This window comes from Hydra vulgaris, chromosome 02, assembly GCF_038396675.1.
Source record: "Hydra vulgaris chromosome 02, alternate assembly HydraT2T_AEP".
Taxonomy (NCBI): Eukaryota; Metazoa; Cnidaria; class Hydrozoa; order Anthoathecata; family Hydridae; genus Hydra; species Hydra vulgaris.
Window position 1 is genome coordinate 2,638,904 of NC_088921.1, and position 23,597 is coordinate 2,662,500.

Sequence of the window (23,597 nt, forward strand, 5' to 3'; positions counted from 1 at the left end):
TGAAATGACTTATGAGATTATGGGTAGGTTTATGGTTGAAAAAAAAATGAGCTAGAATGTCCCTTTTATACTACTAGTATAGTCACATAGTTTTAGTACTTTAGAAGTTAGGTAGAGCACGTTAGAAATAAAATTAATATTTGGAAATAAGTAATCTTTAAAGCCTTGTTTTGGAGGTGGGATAACCTAACAAGAGCTTGTTGATGGGACTGCCCCTATACTTGGCATGCATATCTAAGATGGGAGCCAATAATAGCATAGTATATATTTAAGAGTGTCTCAAGATTAACATAATGGCAAATTATGGCCAACATGCCATTAGATCTACTTAGTTTCATTGCAAAATCTTTACAGTCGAATAAAAAGGAAAGATTTGAATCAATTTTTATACCTAGATATTTAATTGAGTTCAACAGGTTTTTTGAACTCAATTAAATTTGAAAAGTGAAAAATTTCAAAATTTTTTTAGCCACTTCAACTAAAGGTCAATCTATAGATTTTTTATTTGATTTAAAGATAACGAGTTCAGTTTTATTAGAGTTTAGAAAAAGTTTGTTGGAGAGAAGCCACTGAACTAGATAGACAAGATCATGGTTGACGTGTTTGTTAATATTTTTAAGGCATTTATTAATTAGCATTAATTAGTATCATCAGCAAAATGGTAATTAGTAGCAAACTTAATGGATGTATGAATATCATTTATATAAAGAATTAAAAGCAGTGGTCCCAATACTAAACCCTGAGGAACAGCATTAGAACATTTTACAAAGGAAGACTATAATAATAATATATGTAATAAATAAAATAAATAGTTATCAAATGAGGACTGAAAGTAAATACAATGAAATATAAATAACTAATATCATGCAAGAAAACAAATAACAATATAACGACTGAAAAATAATAACTGAAATATTTCTGCATAAAAATATTTTAGGTTGGGGTAGTTTAATACCTTTTTTATAAACATCAAAAGCATGTAAATTTTTATTAAAAAGTTTCGCTTGAGCTGCAGTTAAAAAAGTCAATAAAAATATTGTATTTAATATTGTTCTTCTTTATTTTAATATATATATATATATATATATATATATATATATATATATATATATATATATATATATATATATATATATACATATATATATATATATATATATACATATATATATATATATATATATATATATATATATATATATATATATATATATATATATATATATATATATATATATATATATATATATATATATATACATATACATATAAGAACTGTATTTTTTTCTGTAGAACAAAATTAATTTCAATGTACATTAATGATAGAGTAAAGCCGATAATCATTTTAATGTTTCAACAAATTTTTGTTACAAATTTATCTTTTTACTTAAATTTAAAAACATTTTTTTAGGCTAAAAAGATATGATTAGGATGAAAACAAAAAGAAGAAATTTTTATAATTAAAACTGTTATGTTTTATAAAACAAAATATACTTTTTATTGTTAATACAACTCTCTCTAAAAGCTATAGCTTCAAAACACAAACTAAAGAAACTCAAACAAGGCCTCTGCACAATTTGAGTATGATACTACCAATGACAGAGTGAGGTCTTGGTCATAATTTTTTACTTTTAAACAAGATTAAAATAACCAATTTTTTTTTTTTAAATATCATGTTTATAAGTAAAATCAAAATAAGGTATCACTTGATAAATGAATGTAATAAATTAGTGTTATTTAATCAAGTAAATCTTAAGAGAGTTTTTAAAAGTTTCGAAGCAAGCAATGATAATAACCACTGATAACCAATGATCATTTACATGAAAAACTGAAAATGTAAAAAAAAACTAATGATTGTAACATTATTAAAGCAACCTGAGCAAACATGATGCTAAATTTAATGTACAGTATTCTTGTACAATGTAATATAAGTCATATTAACATTAATCACTGAAATATCTGTCTCTAAATCATCTGAAATATTCATCACCATTTATAACATAATTTTAAGGCAAACAAAGCATACTTAATCCTGATTGTTAATGTTAAATAAAATAAATGAATTACCTTTTTTAGCAGAAAATTTTGTTGAGCTTACTGGTGAATTTGAAGTTTCTAAAGGATATATAAAAAAATTTGTCTATATTAATTTAAAAGAACATGAAAAAAATAATGACGTTATTTATAGCACTTTTTACTGTAATCTAATTAAATATTTTAATAAAATTTAATAATTAAATATTTTAATGTAACAAAAGTCACAATAACAACAAATCACTGAAATAAATAAAATCACTATTTCTATTGTACTTTTAAAACAAATAAAACTGAAACTTAATTCAGGAGAAACAAACTCCGACATAAAAATAGGGGATTTTCATGTCAGAGATTGTTGTCTTAAGGCTCTTGATTAAGTAAAGGTTAGAGATGGTGTCTTAATAAAATAATTTATCTTGGGCAGATGTTAACTTCATCCCGCTAAAAATCTCCTGTCTAGAGGCTCTTGGTTAAAAAAATGCTAAACAGAGTGTCTTGATAAAGTTATATATATTGGACAAATGTTAACTGAATATTGTTAGTTGCGCAGATGTTAACAGCTACTGTCTTGTAAAATAGGCAATCCTAGACTTCAGGAATAAGTAAAATAATTCTATTCAATAGCTTCAAACCCCTTTTTCCATAGTTCCAGAAACCTGACTATAAGCCAGTTTCAGAACCATAAAACTCAGTTTTAAAACTGTACCCTCATTAGGAGATAATAGATTGAGTTGCCATAAAGTAATCATAAAAACAAAGACACAAGAAAAACCCATGCATTGATTCAAGAAGATCCAGCATTCAACATTATAAACTAGAAATAATGTATTATAAATACATCTGTGTCAGCTTAAAAAAAGTAGAAGGTGTGCGAGGCTGGTCAACATATAGAATCTGTTTACCCTTTAAACTAAACACAAGATAGGGTCAGAAATCAAGGAGAGAAATTATCAAAGTCAGCAATAAAAACAGTATTATAAGTGGGGTAAAGAGAAAGGGCATGGTCAATTTGATCAGAAGTTACAGTAAAAGAGTGTAGTGTTGGGAAAAATGAGAATGATAATGAACTAAGAGAACTAAATATGTTTTTAATATGTTTAAATGAAAAAGATAATTTCATTATTTTTTTATTTTAAACATTAAAATTGTTCTTGATTATTTTTGAATAAAATTTACCTAATTCACTTCATTTTTTTTATTCACATTTTTGTATATATATAATATGTATTATAGAATATGTATTATAATAATATTAGCTTTGTGTTTAATTTTTGTGTTTCAGCTGCATAAAGTTTTATTCAAATATAAAATTTTAAAAAATTTATAATTGATAAATGACAAATTTTAATAAGGATATTTGATTGCAAATTTTTAAACATTTGTTTCTAAATATTAACAATTGTAGTTGTAATAGTATATATACTAATATAATATATATATTTTTATATATAATATAAATTTCAAATATTATTAATAAAAATTATAATAGTAGTGGTAACTAAAGTTTAAACAATGAAAAACATTTTACATTTTAACTGTCAGATTGCAGATTGCAATTGATTCAGTTTTCAATTTTAATAATAATTCATTAGATAACTTTAGGTTAACAAATAATTGGAAAAATATTGTTGCATGCTATTTTTAATAATAAACCAAGCAGGCTAGTAGTTTCTCACTTAAAGGGTACTATTTTATTAATTTCGAACTAAATGTTTCTAAAGAGTTTTTTATGTTATAAAAGGGTTTCTTATAACAGTTTTCTATTTAAAAAACTGTGTATTCTACATCTTAACTTATAACATAATTAGTTTGTTTTTTATAATATTATATTAACACCTTTATGTAAAAGGGGAAGGGGAATATCTTAGCCACTATATAAAAATATATAATAATTTAGATCTTCCCATATTTATTGAGCCATAATGTACTTGATATATCATCTACCATTCATCTTTTAGGATTAACTCTAACTTCAGATCTTTCTTGGATACCATATATCAAATCCATTGCAAAATTAGCAATTGCTAAGTTTGCTTTAATTTATTTAGCTCAACACTTTCTTACTACGGATTCTATTCTTTATCTCTATAAATCTCAAAACCTTCCTTGGATGGAATACTGTTGTCATATCTGGAACAGATCTTGTCCTTCCTTTGGATTAATGATGTCCTTCCTATGTTGGATAAGATGCAAAAACGCATTGTAAACATAGTTGGACTGCTTTTGCAGCCAACCTCCAACAATTATGACATTGTTGTTATGTTAATTCTCTTTCTCTTTTCTACAAATACTATAATGGACACTGTTCTAAAGAACTAATTCTCATCCTTTTACTGTGACTGTTTCTAAGTGTTCCAAAAACTCTTGTTTGTCGAGTTTTTTTTTTTTTCAAACAACAGTTCTTCGGAATTTGCTTTCTTCAACTTGCTTTACAGATTCATAAAGTTTGTGATCTTTTAAGTCGACTGTCAATTGTTATCTTGCTTTATAAACTTTATCTTTTCTCTTCCAGTAACTTCTAACTCTAATAGTGGTTGCTAGCAGCCTTGTTGGAAGCGAAGATGTTAAATATATATATATATATATATATATATATATATATATATATATATATATATATATATATATATATATATATATATATTTAAAAGAACAAAGCATAAGAACTGTAGTTTTTCTGTAAAATTGATTTCAATGCACATTGATATTAAAACAAATAATAATCAATTTAGTTCTTTTTACAATTTTTTTTCAATTTAAAAGTCAAAACATTTTTGGCTGTAAAAAGATATTGTTTAGCTGAAAACAGATGAAATAAATTTGTGTAGTTATGTTTTATAAAACAAAAACTTTTTATGTCTATTGAAATTTATCAGGTCTTTAAACCATTAACTTATGTCTTTGTTTCATTAAAAAATACATTGTCTGCGTTTCAATATTATGTCTTTGTAACTGCAGGTAGTGGAAAATAACAGTTTGTAAAAAGGTCGTTCAATGGTTATAATGATTTTTAAGAAAACCACTTTAGTGTATGATTACATGGATATGACAGAGCTATATTCAAAAATTCAATATATTAAATATTGCTTTCATGAGCTATTCAAAACATAATACTTTGATAAAAAAAATCTTTAATCAAAGTTTAAGCTGGTTATGCATTTATTTAACACCAAATATTAAAAGATGATAGAAATAAATCAGGAGCATTTAAAATTACCATCTATTGACAGTTTTTCAATTATTTATAAATTGCTATGTAATTATTCATAAATCTATATCAGGTTATTTTATCAATTTATTTTAACACAAAAAATTTAAAAACCTTTTAATGGTTAATTACATGATCAAAATTGCCATGTTACTATATTTATGAATTACAGCATACTTAATACACTCGCATCTTTCTTTTTACTTTTTTTTGTATTCGCCAACTCATTAGCTTACCAAATGCCTAACCTCAACTCCAACCAATAATCATCACCAACCTAAGGTCAACAAGGTGGCCACTACTATATAGAATGCTTAATTCATTTTCAAATTATACTTTTAATGCTGATACAACCCTCTGTTAAAGGTATAGCTCTAAAGCACAAACTCAAAAAACTCAAACAACAGTCTCTGCACAGATAAACAAACTGAACAAGGTACTACGAAGGACATTTGGGTCAATTCGTGTCTAATCAATCCAAAAAAATATTTTCAGCACCATGACATCTCGCATTTTGATGATTTTTGGAATACAAGCTTAAAATTAATGAAAGAAAACTTCCCTAAAACAATAATGTCTGACTCCTTAAAAATTCAGAGATATGGATACTCAGTCCCAATATTCTTTTTGATTTTTTTAGCGCCATTTATTTTTAAGACTAATTTTATAACACAACTAGCTTTGACTTAGGAAATACTTGCTTAAATTTTAATAAAAATTTGTACTAATCTATTTTTTAGGAAGAGGAACTGCAATTGATGGCTAAAACACTAAAAAAATTAAAAGCTTCTAAATAAAAATTCAATTTCAAAATGGTGTAATACTTTTTTGATGCCCCCTACAAAAATATATATGATTCTGAAATTTTTTCCTTATTTTCTATATGTAACAAACATAATACAAAAAAACTGCATAGTTTTTCTTTTTTGAATCTAATTTATTTGCATTGAAAAAAGCTAGCAGTTTTTTTTGTAACAAGGAATTTGTTATATAAAGAAACAAAAGAAAAAATTTTAAAATCAAAGCTTTTTGGCATCTTAAACATACTTCTTTTTGTACGGAGCATCAGAAAACTTATAAAAAGTGTTACACCATTTTGAAATTGAGTTTTTATATAGAAGCTTTAATTTTTTAGTGTTTTAGCTATCATTTTTGACTTCCTATCCCTAAAAAATAGTTACAAATTTTGAACACTATTGAGCAAGTATTTTATAAGTTAAAGCTAATTGAGTTATGCAATCAGCTTAAAAATTAAATGGCGCAGAAAAAAATGATCAATAAAGAGATTGGAGCATATGTATTCATGTATCTGAAACCGTAAGAATTAGACACTAAAATTTTAAAGTTTTTTTCATTATTTTATTTGAAAAATGAGGTAGTATGGTGCCAAGCATAAATTGATTTGAGCTGGAATGACCCATTTGTCCTTCTTCAAATTTTATGTTCTAAACAAGAGTATCAAAACAAATAGTTATACTATGTTTATAAGAAAAATCAAAATAATTTAACACTTGAGATATGATTATAACAAACTTGATAAAATTTTAATATATAACTAACTAAAAAATAAATTTAATTTATAAGAAAAACAAGTTTTTGTTATTTAAATAGTTTAAAAGCAACCAATGATAGTATTCTTCCACAATGATAGTAAAGCAACAATGTATAGTTTGCAACAATAACGGGTGATGCGGAAGTTATCGGACAAAATAAAAACGTCAATAACTTAATTATAAATAAAAAAACGAACTACTATTTTTTTTTTTTTAAATAGAGCATTTATCTTTTAATAAAAATATATTATTTTTTATATGAAAAAACACCACCATCTGCAATTGATCTCAATTTTGCTCTGACGCCTTTCATATGCGACTGTAAAAAGTTTAAATCAATTTCTTGTAGTTTTAGTTTAATGCGATCAATCAAAACTTGCTCTGTTGAAGCTTGCCAATCTCATTCGTAAACCTTCTGTGCCAAATGTCCCCAAAAATTTTCAATTGGTCGTGCTTGAGGCACATTTGGGGGATTGGATTCTTTATCAACGTAATAGACATATTGTTCCATCCAATTTAGAGAATCTTTGGAATAATGAGAACTTGCTAAATCTGGCCAAAATAAATAGTTAAAGTCTCCATGATACTTGTGAATAAATGGAAGAAGTCGTTTTTCTAAACATACATTAACATAGATTGATGAATTGATCGCTACAGCCTTGGAAGTGCAAAACAATGGCTCGGACATACCACGGTCAGATATGGCTATCCACATTAATAAGTTTTTTGAAATTTCTCTTTTCCTATAAAACGAACACTTTTTGGGCATGTCTTTTTGTTGTTTGTGTAGTATCCAGAATTTCCAGGCATGTTGTCCCCTGCAAAACAAAAGTATTTTTCGTTATCGATGACTAGAAGCGATTTTGTGTTATAGAGTTGGTTAACTAGTTTCCTGCTTCTTTTCTTTGCCTTAGTTTGTTGTTCTATAGTGTATTTTGGAGTCTTTTCACGTTTTCTATATTTAGTATTCATTTTTTTTAACTGACGACCAATTGTCGATTGATTTACACTGAATTTAATACCTATTTTTTTCTGATTGACCCCTTTTCGATTGTTGACAAGTCTCGTTAATTCAGCTTTCTTTTCTCTAGTCCAGGATTTCAGACGACCAGGGCGCTTTCAATCAGAAAACGATTGAACAGTTTCAAGTCTTTTTAGGTTATCATATATTGTACTTCAAGCAAATCCTTCCTTTTCAAAATGATTTACGATTTTTTTTTTTTTTTTTATATTAGGTTTATTTACAAAAAAACATTTTTAGTCGCTTTCAAAAAGATTCTTGTTCAGCTGCATTTAACCTCATTTTACCACAAAAACTGATTATTATGCTCAAATAATAATCAGTTTTTGTGATAAAATCAAAGATAAACCCCAAAAACTAATTATTATGCTCAAATAATGAAATTAGGATTTGTCCGATAACTTCCGCATCACCCGTTAGCAACAATCTATAATATAATGACGAAGCCAACATATAAAAATGTTCTTATAATGAAAAAATAAATAAAACTAAGCTTACATAAATAAAGATTCATAATGAAAAAGTTGTATTTTTAGGATTTTAAATTTTATAGAAATTACATTCTTTTTTATATTTGATCCAAAAATATTTAAATTAATGTATAGTATTTTTCTTCAATGTTTTAAAAATCATATTAAAAATAAATAATCACTGATATAAAATCTGTCACCACTTCAATTTTTAAGTACTTTTTAAGTAAACAAAGCATGCTGAAACTCAATTTTAAATCATTTTGGAAATTTCAGTAAATGATGAGTTTTTTAAATAAAGTAAACAGCACAATTACCTTTATTGACAGAAATTCTGTAAGCACTTTCTGGTAAATTTGAAGTTTCTAAATGATATATTAAAGTATTTACCTAACAAACAAAAACTTTCACATAGAAAAAAAAGAAAGATAAAAGACAGAGACTATTGGGCCTAAAGGCACAATCTACAATGTTAAAGTTAATATTTTAGATGAAGAAGGCATTCAAAGAAAAGGCATCAACAAAAAAAAATGCTTTGGGATATTGTATTTCCAAAGTCATTTAAACCAAAATAGCATTTTATAGATAGTTCTTTGGTAGATCCTGCAGAATTCATCAGAGAACTATCCAGGGACACAAAAGTTAGCCCACAGACCATTGGGGAAAAAAACTTTTTTTGTAAGCAAAAGAACACAAAACCTTACCAAAAGAACAGTGGTAATAGAATGAAGCTCTTTAAACTTGAATAGTTGGAATTCAAATGAAGTTGTGTTATTTTCTTAACTATTATATATTATTTAATTTATAACTTATTTTTATAATAATAAAAATAACTTTTGATCAAAATAATATCAATTAAAACAATTTTTTTAATAATATGATGTCATAATGCTAACAAAGTTGTTCAAAATAAAAAAAAAATTTAATTTTTTAGTTATTGATAGTTAATATCAATTTAACAAGTTACAGTTTTGCACAAAATAATATTGAAACCTAAGAAACATAAATTCTAAGGTTGTAATAAATGCTAAGTTTAAATAAGAAAGTTAAAATTCTTGGTAAAGATAAGAAGATAAATGCTTAAATCTAGTTTTATTTCGTGTTTCTTAAAATCTAAAAATTGACAACTGTCTATAAGCAAATATCTTTACCGAAAACACTAATTGACAATATTCAAATTGATAATAATGCCTAGATCTACATTTAGTAGCATTTAGTACGACATTATAAACTGAGTTAAATGATGTGGCCAACAAAATATTGACAAAGCAAGCCTTTGCTGATCTAAACCCAAAACATGATAACTCGCAAACTTCTATGCAATTTTTTTTCTAGATCTACATTTATTAGCACTTAGTAGCATTTAGTATGATACTTTAAACTGAGTTAAATGAAATTGCCAGCAAAATATTTATAAAAACAGACCTGGCTTTTTTAATTTCACTAAATACAAGTACAAAAAAAAATGATCTTCTAATGGTTTGTTTTAGTAAAAAGACAAAAAAGAATCTACAACCCTTGGAATTAAGTTCAGCATTCGGCAATGCCAACCTAATTGTGTTTGAGGCGGCAAAAAAATGTTTCTATGTTTTATTTTAAACCCATTGCATCAAACATTCTATGCCGTTCTCTAACAGTTTGAGGTCGGCAAAAAATTGCCTACCTCATTTTTCCTAAATCCGAGGGTTGAATCTAAGGCTCTGTTTTGCACAGTAAGACTAACATATGGCAAAACTGACAATATAAACTTAATCAATACCGAAATAAATTGGTTAAAACACAGGCATTATCCTAGAATAAATAAACATGAAAACAACAAATATTAAAATAAAAAATCAAAGTTATTCTGTTAACAAAATAATATTTGTTATCAACAAAATTATGAAAAAAAACTTTTAGATAGTAAATAAGATTCTAAAAACAACCGGAAACTGAAAACTAAACACAACTGGAGACGTCTTTTGGTTAAAAAGTAATGCTGATTTAACAACAATTCCATTGACCATGGAAACTTCTTAGTTTTACTTAAGATATTTTTTGTTTCTAAGTTCAAATTTATACAAGATTAATAATATAATCTTGTATATATTCGACGTAATAAATAAAAAATATCTTAATACACTTATTTGGTAAAAAATATTATCAAAAAAAAAAAAAAAAAAATTAAAGTTTGGATTGGATTTATTAAATATTAAATTACTTCCCTCATCCCCACTATATCTGGGGTTTGTCAGTATGGTAATGTTTATGTATATGTTTATTCCTAAGCTCTACATAAAATATTTATGATGAATTGTTTAAAAAAAAATTTACAATTATTCATAGTATAAACGAATGATAGTTAACTTGGCCCCAAAAAAACTCGCACCTATAAAAATATTGTTGATTATATAAAAACTTATATAATCAACAATATTTTTAAACTATTTACTAAATATAATGTAACAATGGTAATGGTAATGTTAATTTTTATTGAAGCCTAAAAGATTCACTAAAAAATATATAATGTTACTACTTTGATAACATTATTTTTAAATATATACTATGCGACTGAGGCTTTTGCAGAATTAATTGAAACTATTTAAAAAATTAAATTTTTTATATACTAATTCACTTCTAACAAGGCTGAAATCCTTATCAAAGTTTTTTTAATATTTTATGTGGTACTCTTAATGAAGTTTTTAAATCTGTTAGTTAGCAATAACTAATATTTATTAAATAACAGCCAGCCCTTACAATGCATTTAAAACAAAAAAAAGATTTGCAATTATTATATTAACAAGTGTTCCTTATCAAAAAATCTTATATATAACAACTGCTTAACATTTCATTAATTTTTTAATCATTTTATTCTATAAATAAAAAAAAAGATGTGCTAATACTACATGTTGTAATACACATTAGGTATATTATAACATATAGTTAAAATATATTATATATTATTATAATATTATACTATTACATATAGTATTAATATATTATATATATTAACATATAGTGTTAATAGTATATGTTACAGTATTATTATATGCTAATAATATACATTAAGTACTTTTTTTTTCTCATTTTATGTGATGATTAACTAAAAAACTTTATAAAATAATTATATAAGGTAATGTCCTCCTAGATCAATAAGCAAAAAATAACCGCTAAAGAAACCAAGGCTTTTAATTACAATTTTTAACAAAAAAAACCTTCCACATCTTCAATGATTCACTTTGCATATCTATAATTCTGTATTATGTGTACATCTTTATATCTGATAGCAGCATTACAAAGTTATTAAGTCCCACAATCTCTAACATGTATCTATTTAAGCCATGTTTGAAGAAACCAGTACCAAGGCATTTAAAGATTATTGTCATCCACCATTACTGGTATTGCTTGCATTTTTTTGAGTGACAGAAATATTGAGTTTTTAAAAAAAAAGTTAATTAGGTGAATTGAAAGAAACTGATAGCTAAGCATTGAGACGCAAAAAGAATTCTTTCAAATATTCAGGTTTTCAACACATATTCAGTCCAATAGTGTCTATTTGAAACTATGAGTCATTTGTGTTTTATTTGTGAATAAAATTGAGTGAAAATTGTAACACTACTAAACCAGAACAACAAAAAGTAAAACTTACTCAAACTCAAAACTCAAAAAAACTAATATTTGAAAGAAAAACTTTGGCAAAAAAGTAATTTGACAGGAAGTAATGGACAAATAAAACATTTAAATAAGCAATACCACAAAAATTCTAATTGACAATTTTTTTTTTACAGTTTATGAAATCAGACATGAGTTTAAAAACGCAGTACAAAGCTATATTCAAAGAGTTTGTTGAGTATTTGGTTTCTATTATCAAAAGAGTTATGTTGCGTGGTAGACCTGGGATTACATAATGGGATGAAGGGATGATGGCAATGGAAATCTTGAAATGATGGTTTTTTTAAAGCAGATAAATGCCTAAACATGATATTAATTTACTGAGTTTATGCTGAAAACAAAGATATAGAACACCATTTAAGAAGTTCAGGAATGAAAGCAAGTTACATTTTAAACAAATTATAACAGAAAAAATAATTAAAGTAGTGAAAATTGCCAAGTATTTTTCAGAGATAGCAGATCAAATGAATTTTTTTATTTATGAGGGTGAAAATTTTCCACATACAGAAAATAATTATAAGAAAAATAATGATCTAAGTGGCAAAGTGATAGGTGATAAAAAAAAGTGATATTGTTTGAAAAAGAAAATCTCGATCTTTATTACTTAGTTGGTCAAGATTATAAGGGCACATCAACTATGCTTGAAGATAACATTGTTGAACTTAAAAAAATATAAATATTTTGTTCCATATTTTTAATCAGTTTTAAAACTTATTTTTATAAACTTGTGAATTTTAATTTTTTCCACAGTACTTGAAATTCCAAAAACTTCTACTGACAAATCTAAACAATACCTTTCTCAAATATTTGTTTTAAACTTAACTTTTAAAATTATTAACAATAATAAATAAAAGCATTACTAAAAAGAAACAATTTTATTTTTAAGTATAAAAAAATTTTTTTTAAAAGGTTTTGAGAGGATTTAGAAGTCTGTGTATTTAAGTAGGCCGTGATTAAAACAAATTTTGCTTTAATATCCAGGGCAAAAAAAGTTCATTTGGTGCCAAAAAAATTCAAAAATAGTCTTTATAAATAAAAAAGTATTTTTCTGAAAAGTTGAGGATAAAAATTCATTCAGCTATATTGAGGAACAAATGTTCATAGTCTGCTTCCCACACTATCTCTGTTGATACAATTTCACTATTCACCTCCTCCCCCTCTTCCACCAAAAAATCCTGGATCCTTCACTAAGAATTGATAGGTTTGAACCAGACCACTTGTATAATTAGACGTATTTACAATTTTTTTCCTATGTAAATTTTTTAAAGTGTATTTAAGTTTAATAATATATAAGAAAAGTTGAAAGAATATATTATTTTGAATAAATAAACAAAATTGATGAGGAAACATGAGGGATTTGTTTGTTTATTTATTAAAACGATGTGTCATAACAACTACATCCAAAACATGATATTTGAAGAATGCTTTAACTGAAATCTTTAAAAAGTTTAGAGAGACTGGCTCCGTTGAAGATAGAAAGAAAAGTGGTAGACCTCCTAAGCTAACAAAAGATGACAATAAATATTTAAAAACCGTATCTCTAAGAAATACAAAAACAGCATCAACCAAGCTGGCAAACAACATTAACACAGTAACTGGGAAATATGTCAGCTCTACTTTTATTTGACAGAACCTACTTAAATTGGGATTAAGAGGGTGTATTGCAATTCGAAAACCATTATTACGGTGTGGCAATAAAGAAAAACAACTTAAATATGCAAAACAACACAAAGATTGGGCCCAGAAAATGTTTAATCAGGTTCTGTACACCGATGAGTCCAAATTCTAAATTTTTGGAACGAAAGGACGCCAATATGTTTAAAAAAAAATTGAAGAAGCCTATCAGCATGAGTGTTTAAACCCTACTATTAAACACAGAGGAGGCTCTTTACAAGGTTGGGGCTGTTTATCTTCATCTGGAGTAGATGATTTAATCAAAATAGGGGGGGGGGGCGACTCAGCGAGGAACATTATGTTGATATCCTAAGGTACCATGCTTTATCATCCGGAGTGAGACTAATAGGTCATAATTTTATTCTGCAGCAGGATAATGACCCAAAACATTGTTCCCGAGCACAAAAAAACATTTAAATGAAATGGCAGAGGAAGGAGTACTAAAATTGATGACCTAGCCTCCCCAGAGTCCAGTTTTAAATATAATTCAGCATATTTGGGATTACCTGGACAGAATGAAGGTTCAATATGCTCCCCGAAATGCGGAAGAATGTACTTCAAAGAGAATGGCACAACATACCCCAGGATTTTATAACTACTTTGTATAAACCTATTCCCCAGCGAATATTGGCTGGGATTAAGGCAAAAGGAGGACATATTTATGAAGTTTGACATTAAAAAGTTTTTAATTGTTCCATATTTTGAGTTAAAAACATGTGTTTTAATTAGTTCATAATTTAGAACTTCAAACTTAAATATTTGAGAAGAATTCACATGGATTTTTTGAAAAAATGTAAGTAGTCTAAAATTTATTTATAGTACCTTACATATATATATATATATATATATATATATATATATATATATATATATATATATATATATATATATATATATATATATATATATACATATATATATATATATATATATATATATATATATATATATATATATATATATATATATGTATATATATATATATATATATATACACACACACACACATATATATATATATATATATATATATATATGCCAACCTAACTGCCGCCCTGAGTGTGTCTGAGGTCGGCGAAAAAATGCCGACCTCCTTTCTATGTTTTATGGCAACACATTTGTATCAAATAATTATTGCCGACCTGATGCCGACCTCAAAAATATTGAGGTTGGCAAATTATTGCCGACCTCATTTTTCCTGATTCCAAGGGTTGATATATATATATATATATATATATATATATATATATATATATATATATATATATATATATATATATATATATATATATATATATATATATATATATATATATATATATATATATATATATATATATATATATATATATATATATATATATATATATATATATATATATTGGCTGCAAGAGCAGGTCAATCTGTGTTTACAATGCATTTTTGCAGTTTGTCTAAACGAGAAAGGATATCATTTGAGGATCCGTTTCAGATTTGGAAACAGTATTGCATACAAGGACGTATTAGAGATTTATAGAGATAAAGAATAGTTACCAAAGTAAGAAAGTGGCAAGCATAGTAAAGAGATGCAACCTAGCCCTACCTTCCCATGAGTAACAGGAAATGAAGAATAAGAAGGTGCTATCCATTGAGAACAACTAATATACAACAATAGGTATGGGAGGATTCAGTAATAGATGATCAGAAAGTAAGTTATTAGATTTGTGATGAGAAATAAAGTGTTGTTATTTTAAGACACCAAAACCTTTATAACAAAAAAATTTCATCAGACACAGCATCAAAAAGAGTACAGTCTTGAGATAAAAGAGAGCAATAAAGAACAAAGCAAAGGTGATGTGGTACTAAAAGGTGAAGAACAAAGGTGATGTGGTACTAAATAAAAGCCCATAGAAGAATAGTCTGTTGATTCAAACTTAGTTTCCTAACAAATGGGTTAATTGTTACAAATGTTAATGTCAAAACCATGCATGTGACTGTTGGAGTCTTCACAAATTAAAGGAAGATTACCTTCAACGCAAAGATCAAAAAATGAAAAAGGTAAAATCAAATTAGTCTCACAAGGAGCAAGCAGGTCGGGTACACTTTGCATGAGATAAGACTCAATCGAAGAAAAGTTACTTTAAAGACCAAATATTTGTGAATTATAGATTTAAAGAACTCAGTGATGGCAATAGTTTTTTATGTTATAGGTGTTATTATGTTATGGTATTATAGTTTTTGGTACTCTAGTCAATTTGGTGGTTTGTTAAAGAACTTGACTTTAGGCACAGATAGTATTTAGTACACTATTTAATAGCCTAAGCAATCATCTCATTACTATTAATAAAGCTGTACAAATGGCTTTAAAAGTGGCCTGGACAATGGCAAACCGAAAGTAAGAACAGGGACATCATCCATGCGCAACATGGCACTATCAGTAATCTGATACTTTACAGCTGTTGATAGATTTTGAATACATCTATGTCAGCCTAATAGATGAAGAAGGGGTTCAAAGGTTGTCATTCTACAAAACAGTAGCTGGATGTATTTAATATCTGCCCAAGATACTCTCTGTTTACGAAAAAATTTTAAGTTAAATTTATTCTGTTATATTTAAACAAAATATATTAATAAATAATAATAAATTTAAATTTGTTTTATTAAATTTAATTTAAATTTAAAAAAAAAATCAAAATGCTTTGTTTTACATTTTTTTTTACTGCCAAATTTTCCAAACCATGTTAAAGAAAAGAAAATTCTTTATAATAATTTAACTTAAGTTTTTTCATCTTGTTACAAAAGTGCAAATATGTAAAAGTGTTTAATGCACTTATAATTGAATAGAAATAAATTTATGCAACAAAATTATGGAAAGATGATTTTTTAGTTTTAAAATTGCTTTTTAACAAAAAAAAATTTTATCATTAATTTTTTAGATTGATAGAATGAAATTCTAGCCAAAATGTTTTATAAAAGGTTTGTATTATTCCTAAAGCAACTAAATTTGTAAATTTTCCAAATTACTCTAATGTATCCACAGATGAATTTGAAACTAATATACTGCAGTTTCATTTTCAGGTAATTTTCCATTAAAATCACAAAAATGTGAATATCTTACAACTGTTAAGAGAAGCAAAAGAATCTTTAACACATAAATTTGGATACTCAGTAAAAAGTTTTGTGACTAATGATGAGGCTAATATAAAATCAAATCACAAATATTGTCATCTTAAGGAGTTATAATAATAATTTATGGGTATGCTGCTCATATAGGAAATCGTTTAGCTAATGATTTTGTCATTAAAAAAATGAGCCAGCTTGTTACAAAAATAACAAAATACATACAAAATAATAATCAAGCTGGAGCTTAAAGAGAAAGTGGAAGAACAAAGTTCCTTTCTGCAATTTAAATAAATAAGTCCACTTCCTACTAAAAGCTGGAAGTCTTTATTTGATTCACTTAAAATAATAACTAAAGCATCATTTCACAATTTTTGAAAAAAATAGAGACTTGAATCATATAATCAATAGAAAAGTGACATAATGATTAAGTGAAGATTTATTGAAAACACTAAAACTAATTGGAATCAGACTATATAAGTTGCAAAAAGCTAAAACAAAAAATGAAAACAAATAAATATTGCAACTTGATATTCAGAATGATATTCAGTGATGCTCGTTTCCTTGCAAACGCACTATATCCAAGATGTTTTTCTAAAATTAAAAATGGAACTAAAGTGCTCAATATAATAGTATCGCAATTGCCACTCATGATTGCTTTTGGCATCTTTGCAATTAGTTTATTTAAAAAAAACTTTTTCGCGATTGTTTGCTTTTTTTTATTCTTTTTTAACATAGCATATTTTTTTGCCATAACACTTTTAAAAAGAGCCAAATAAAATGCTAAATTAGAAATAAACTTTTAATATAAGTATAGAACATTTTTGTCTAAGGTTTTTATTAGGGCTCATCCATAAAGTACATCACGCTAATATAACTTTTAAATAGAAGTGTGATCATTTGCTTTCTTACACAGAGATTTTCAACCAACACAACGTTTTTGAATTTTAATTAATCTTGGAACTTAATTAATTTCTCCGTGGAAGCAAATAAAATCTCACTTCTATTCAGTGTTAGATTTATTGTGATTTCTTAATAGATAAAATACATCACAGTAAATTAAATCTCTAAAATCTTTAGACTGCAACATTATAATTGATATTGAAGGTTCATTAAATGCACATACTTCTAGTGCTGGAATTAAAAGAATTTTTCAGCTTTCGGGCTTATTCATTCTAAGCTCAGAAACAAGATGGTAGTAGAAAAAAAAACAGGTCAAACTTGTACTTACATACCGAACATTAAATAATGATGTATTGATTGATGAATTTTAGCAGTAATATTTGATAGAAAGCATAATTTACTCGAGAAAAAATGCCTGATAATTTTTTTTAAAAGAAGTTCAAAAGGACATACAACTTTTAACAAATTATTTTAAAAGGTAACCAATTTTACCACTAATGTTTACAAAGTATAAATGTTTAGATTATCTTACATATGCAATTTATAGGTGTGACATTTTCAGCCTATTCATCAAATTATAAAAAATATATTTTTAAAAATAAAATAACTAACATAAAAATATTCTTCTTCATTTAGAAATAAATATGCAAAGCAAAATTTCAGTTGTTTGTACAATGTTGTTAGGAGCTGATACATCATTATTTAATGTTCTGTATATAAGAACAAGTTTTACCTTTTTTTTCTAATACCATCTTGTCTCTTAGCATAGAATGAATAAGCCTGAAAGCTGAAAAATTCTTTTAATTCCAGCACTAGGAGCTTGTGCAATTAACAAGCCTTCAATATCAGTTATAATGTTGCAATCTAAAGATTTCAGAGATTTCATCAACTTAAAAAAAATATTTTTTTAAAAATAAAATAACTAACATAAAAATATTCTTTTTCTATTTAGAAACAAACATGCAAAGCAAAATTTCAGTTGTTTCTTCAATGTAATTAGGAGCCATTTTCTGAGAAAACTAAGCAAAAATGCTGTTGGCTCATAAGGGATACCCTTAACACTCAATTTTTTTATACAGCTATGATGATAGAGTCAAAAATAAGCCTGTAAATTGTTTCTTTTTCTCAATATTTGTTGTTCCAGAGTTATTGTCACTTAAACTCTTTACCTGTTAACACTTAAAAAGTCAATATTGGAATTTTATGATTTTTAAACTAAATTATAAGGCAATGAAACACCTGTATCCTGTAAGTTTCTTTTTATATTAAAGAAGTAAAGGTAGAACTTTAAAAAACAATCTCAGCTTTTTAAGTTATTAAAAGTAAAGGGTTTTTTAAATTATTTTTTTTAGAAAAAAAAAACTTTTTTTAAATAAGGTAAACCCTTCCTTAGTCTAAAAATCATAAGCTGAAATTTCACATTTTTGAATTTTCGGTCTACTTTAAATACATTTATCTAAAAAAAAAAACTTCCTGCAAGATATCTTATTGTTTTAGGAAAGGGTATTCCATTGTAATCTGGATGGTTTAAAAAAGGGAGTACGTCAAAAAATTAAGGGGGTACATCAAAAAATGTTTTAACAAGTGCTCAAAAATCAGCCGCTACAATTGATTTGATGACCAACCAAAACTCACCATTTTGAAGGTTTATCATATAATATTTTGTCATATTTAACTATATATTTTAGGATTCAAATTACATTACCCGGCAAGATAATTTTTAAATATCAGGTTGGATAATAAAAAATGTTATCCTAATAACAAGTCAACAAGTTGACTCAAATCATACAAAATTTGAATCCCTTTTGGGTAAAGTGTTATGCAACATCTTGGAGAAAGATGCTGTTAAATATGAAATCAAGAATACATTCTGCTTTTTCCAAATCTATTCTACTTTGTTTAAATTCTTTTATGGCAGGAATACTTTTCATCATCATTGTTTGTACCGGATCTATCTTGTATATGAAGCATCTAAAAAATTTTCACAAAGTTCAACCGAACACAGTAAAATATGTATACCAATAAAGTTACTTTCTTCATAAATTTCAAATAATTTTTTGACTTACTGTATCAGTCTGAAGTTACCAAAGATATATTTTACATATTTGCGATAACATTTTCACTCTGATCATGGAAACCAGCTTCAGGGAACCTTTTTTAAACTGTACCTTCACTCTTTAAAATCTTCAAAAAAAATTTTTTTCCATTTCTGACATTTGATAACTTTTTAACTGATAAAAATATCAGTAATATCACATTGTTGAAATAATGTTAAGCAAAAAAATGTTAAATCAGAATTTTTTTAAATTTAAACAATTTTAGACATGTAAACATTTTTAACCTGATGTTTGTTGAACAAAGTTTGAGTCAACTAGATGACGGTCCATTCGGTATTAAAACAAGATATTCTGTTCTGATCATTTCAAAAAAAAAATCATTTGTCATTTTATTTGTTATTTTAATTCATCCATTTAGTATCATTTTGATGTAACTTTATTTCAATAATGATATTGATATAATAATGTGATATTACTAATATTTTTTTTTTATAATAAGGTTTAATTTTCTATTACTCCATAATACCATTCTTTCAATGCAAAAAATAACCCAAAAGTTATTTTTTGCATTGAAAAACGGTATTATGGAGTAATAGAAAATTAAACCTTTAATCTTAGTACCTTTTCCATTTCTCATAATGACCAATTTTTGAATGCTAGTTAAAACATTTTTTGACAGTTTGCTGACAGTTTGCACATAAGTATTTTTGTAAGCAATATACAACAATTTTTTTAGACCATTAAAATTACAATGAAAAACTTTTAAGTTTTAAGATAAATGTATTTAAAGTAGGTCCCAATTTTCTCCTGTATGTACTTTACTCTAATATAAAAAGAAACTTAGGATGCAGTTAATTCGATGCCTTTAATTTTAGTTTAAAAACAACATAATTTTGATAATGACTTTTCAAGTGATAATAGGTGAAGAGTTTAACCAATCGTAAATCAGGAACTACAAATAATTTGAAAAAACAAATTACAGGCTTCTTTCCTACCCTATCAGCACTACTAGATAAAAATTGGGTGTGATTGAAGGATATCATACCTAGAGGTTTTCTCAGAAAAAGGCTCTTAAAAATAAAAAAACTTATTTAAAACTATCATACAAAAATTATAATAGATATGCAAAACCTCGGCAAGTATACAAATTAATTTGCACTAAAGTTTTATTAATTTAAAGTGATTTTAAAATAATTACTTGTTAATTCATCTATTTTTCTTATTAGATCCATTCTCCTCATGTTCCTTAAAGCTATTTTTAACTCCTCAAGTGTTGGATTTTCATTCATTTGTATCCAAGTAGTAAACATTGAGTAGGCTTTTGCGTCGGTTTTATTGTTATCTTGATCAATAAGCTCTAAAAAATTGTCTTCAATATTTAATCTACGACCAAGTGTTTTCCAATCTACTCCAACACTTTCACAAAAATTTAATTTAAACTCTTGGCTATAAAGAATGTTTTCATGTTTCTTTGGATTTTTATTTTGTGCCATTTTGATTTTTCTACAAAAAAGGAAGTACATATATATAAATATATAGATATATATATATATATATATATATATATATATATATATATATATATATATATATATATATAAATTAGTAAAAAACTCTTATCTAACTTTTATCTTCGACTTGAAGTTTCACCATTGCTGGATCATCAAGAAGAGAGAACTCTTCCTGATGATCCAGCAATGGTGAAACTTCAAGTCGAAGATAAAAGTTAGATAAGTGTTTTTTACTAATTTATGATTGCTCTGTTCTTTAAGAACATTGAGCACTCTATTTGTAAAATACACTAACATAATTTACATATATTTATATATATATATATATATATATATATATATATATATATATATAAATATATATATATATATATTTATATGTGTATATATATATATATATATATATATATATATATATATATATATATATATATATATATATATATATATATATATATATATATATATATATATATATATATATATATATATATATATATATATATATACACTAAGCGACATTATGGTAAGACAACCAAAAATATTTATGAATCTCTACTATACATTTATATTTAAAAACTAATTTTGATAGTAAATGTCATTTATATAAAAAGACGTCTCAATTTTAAACAATCAATAGTGGGTACTTTTACCATTTTTTTGAATCACTTCAATCATTCTAGAAGGTAAAGAATCTACAATTTTTTTATGTACGAAATGTCAATTGCATCCCATGCAGATGTGATAGATGATTATAAGTCAGCTAGTGAACTATATTATTTACCACCTTCAAACACTATATGTGACAGTTGTGTCCAAGCATTCTCAATAATGTTCAGGTTTGGAAATCTAGCAGGCCACTTTAATATTTTAATTTTACTGCTGTTGAAATATTCCTTTACTATCTTAGCTGTATGAACGCTTGCATTTTCTTGCTTAAAAATAAAATTTTCACCACCTATAAGATGCTTCATGTTTTTAAAATCTTGAACAATTAAAAGATAATCCTTAGCCTTCATTTTTCTGTCAATAAAATGAATTTTTGATTTACCATGACACCCAATCGCACACCAATCATTACACCACCACCACCCATTTGACCTCATTGCTGTGTTACTGGTTTTTTTACGCAAATCGTGAAAATAATAATTCCATCTATCGTTTTTCGTCAGAAAATACTACATGTTGCCAATTTTCTTACATTTTTTTTTGATCATATTAAAGATAAGTTTAAAAAAGTCAAAAAAATTTTATTTATAATATTTTTTAAAGTTTTAAATGCGCATTTTTATTCAACAATTTTCAGTGGTATGTTACAAACACAAAATTTGAAAACTATGACCTAGAATATCAAATTCTTTACAATTTTTTGCAGTAACATAAAGAAAAAATAATTAAATCGTTTCTTTAAAGAGTTGATATAATTTTTTTATTTAAAGATATTTATATTAAAAAATACATACTTATATTGATTTAAAAAAATATATATATGATATTCATTAATATACATAATTCAATATATATGAATATATTTAATATATATAACATGTACAAAAAAACCATGTGATTTGTTATGAAATGATTTGTTACTTTATATAAATGCCATTCAATAATATAAAAACATAAGTAAAGATCAAAGTTCTAAAGAATTTTAAGAAAGTTAGCCCTTTTTTTCTTCTCTACAAAATCTTTCTTCTTTTCCAGTGTACTAATTTTAATGGTTCTTTATTAAAGAGACGACCATTGTTTAAAGTCTTCGCTTATAAAATTTATTTTTTTTGAACTTTAAAAAAAATTTATATAATTAAATAATATAAATAAAAATTTATAAAACTTTTATTGATACTTTAGTTAAATCATTTGTTACTTTATTTATAAGTAACAAATGGTTGTTTATTTAAAAGTAACTTTATTTATACAAAATAATATTATTAAATAATATTCTTGTTTTATAAAAATACTTTTAATTTGAATTTTTTTTTTTAATATTTTTATTTAAATGCAGCGTAATAACTGTTAGTAACAGTGTTAAGTTTTACTTTTTAACTTGTATAATTTTTACTATCAATATTTTACTTGTATAATTTTTACTGAATATTTAATTGCAGTAGAAGATGTCTTGAATCTTTAATACGAGAGATATTTCTCCCTTACAATTATTGAGACACTAAAGGAAGAGATAGCAAGTACAAGGCTTCACAATATAGATAGTAAAGAGCTAATGGGTATTCTTAGTGATGCCAAAGGAAGATCGCCTAATACAACAATGGGTTATTTTTATTTAGATAAATTAAGATAAAAAAATAGAACTTTAGATTATCTTGATAGCCTAAGCTAGTTATCTAAGATAAGTCACTTAAGTGGTCAATCAGACAGACATGCACATGGCAAAATATAGATGAAATAGAAAAAA

At 25.6% G+C, this 23,597-nt stretch overlaps 1 protein-coding gene across 1 annotated transcript in view; it reads right to left on the minus strand.

Annotated features, from left to right (window-relative positions):
• LOC136076651 (NACHT, LRR and PYD domains-containing protein 6-like) overlaps positions 1 to 23,597 on the minus strand; it is a 51,985-nt gene that overhangs the window by 25,782 nt on the left and 2,606 nt on the right. The window contains exons 2-4 of the mRNA XM_065789963.1: positions 20,872 to 21,176; positions 8,607 to 8,654; positions 2,068 to 2,115 (exon numbers count right to left, since the gene is read on the minus strand). Of these exons, the coding sequence (XP_065646035.1) occupies positions 2,068 to 2,115; positions 8,607 to 8,654; positions 20,872 to 21,166 (391 nt within the window). The 5' untranslated portion in view covers positions 21,167 to 21,176. The remainder of the gene's footprint in view (positions 1 to 2,067; positions 2,116 to 8,606; positions 8,655 to 20,871; positions 21,177 to 23,597) is intronic.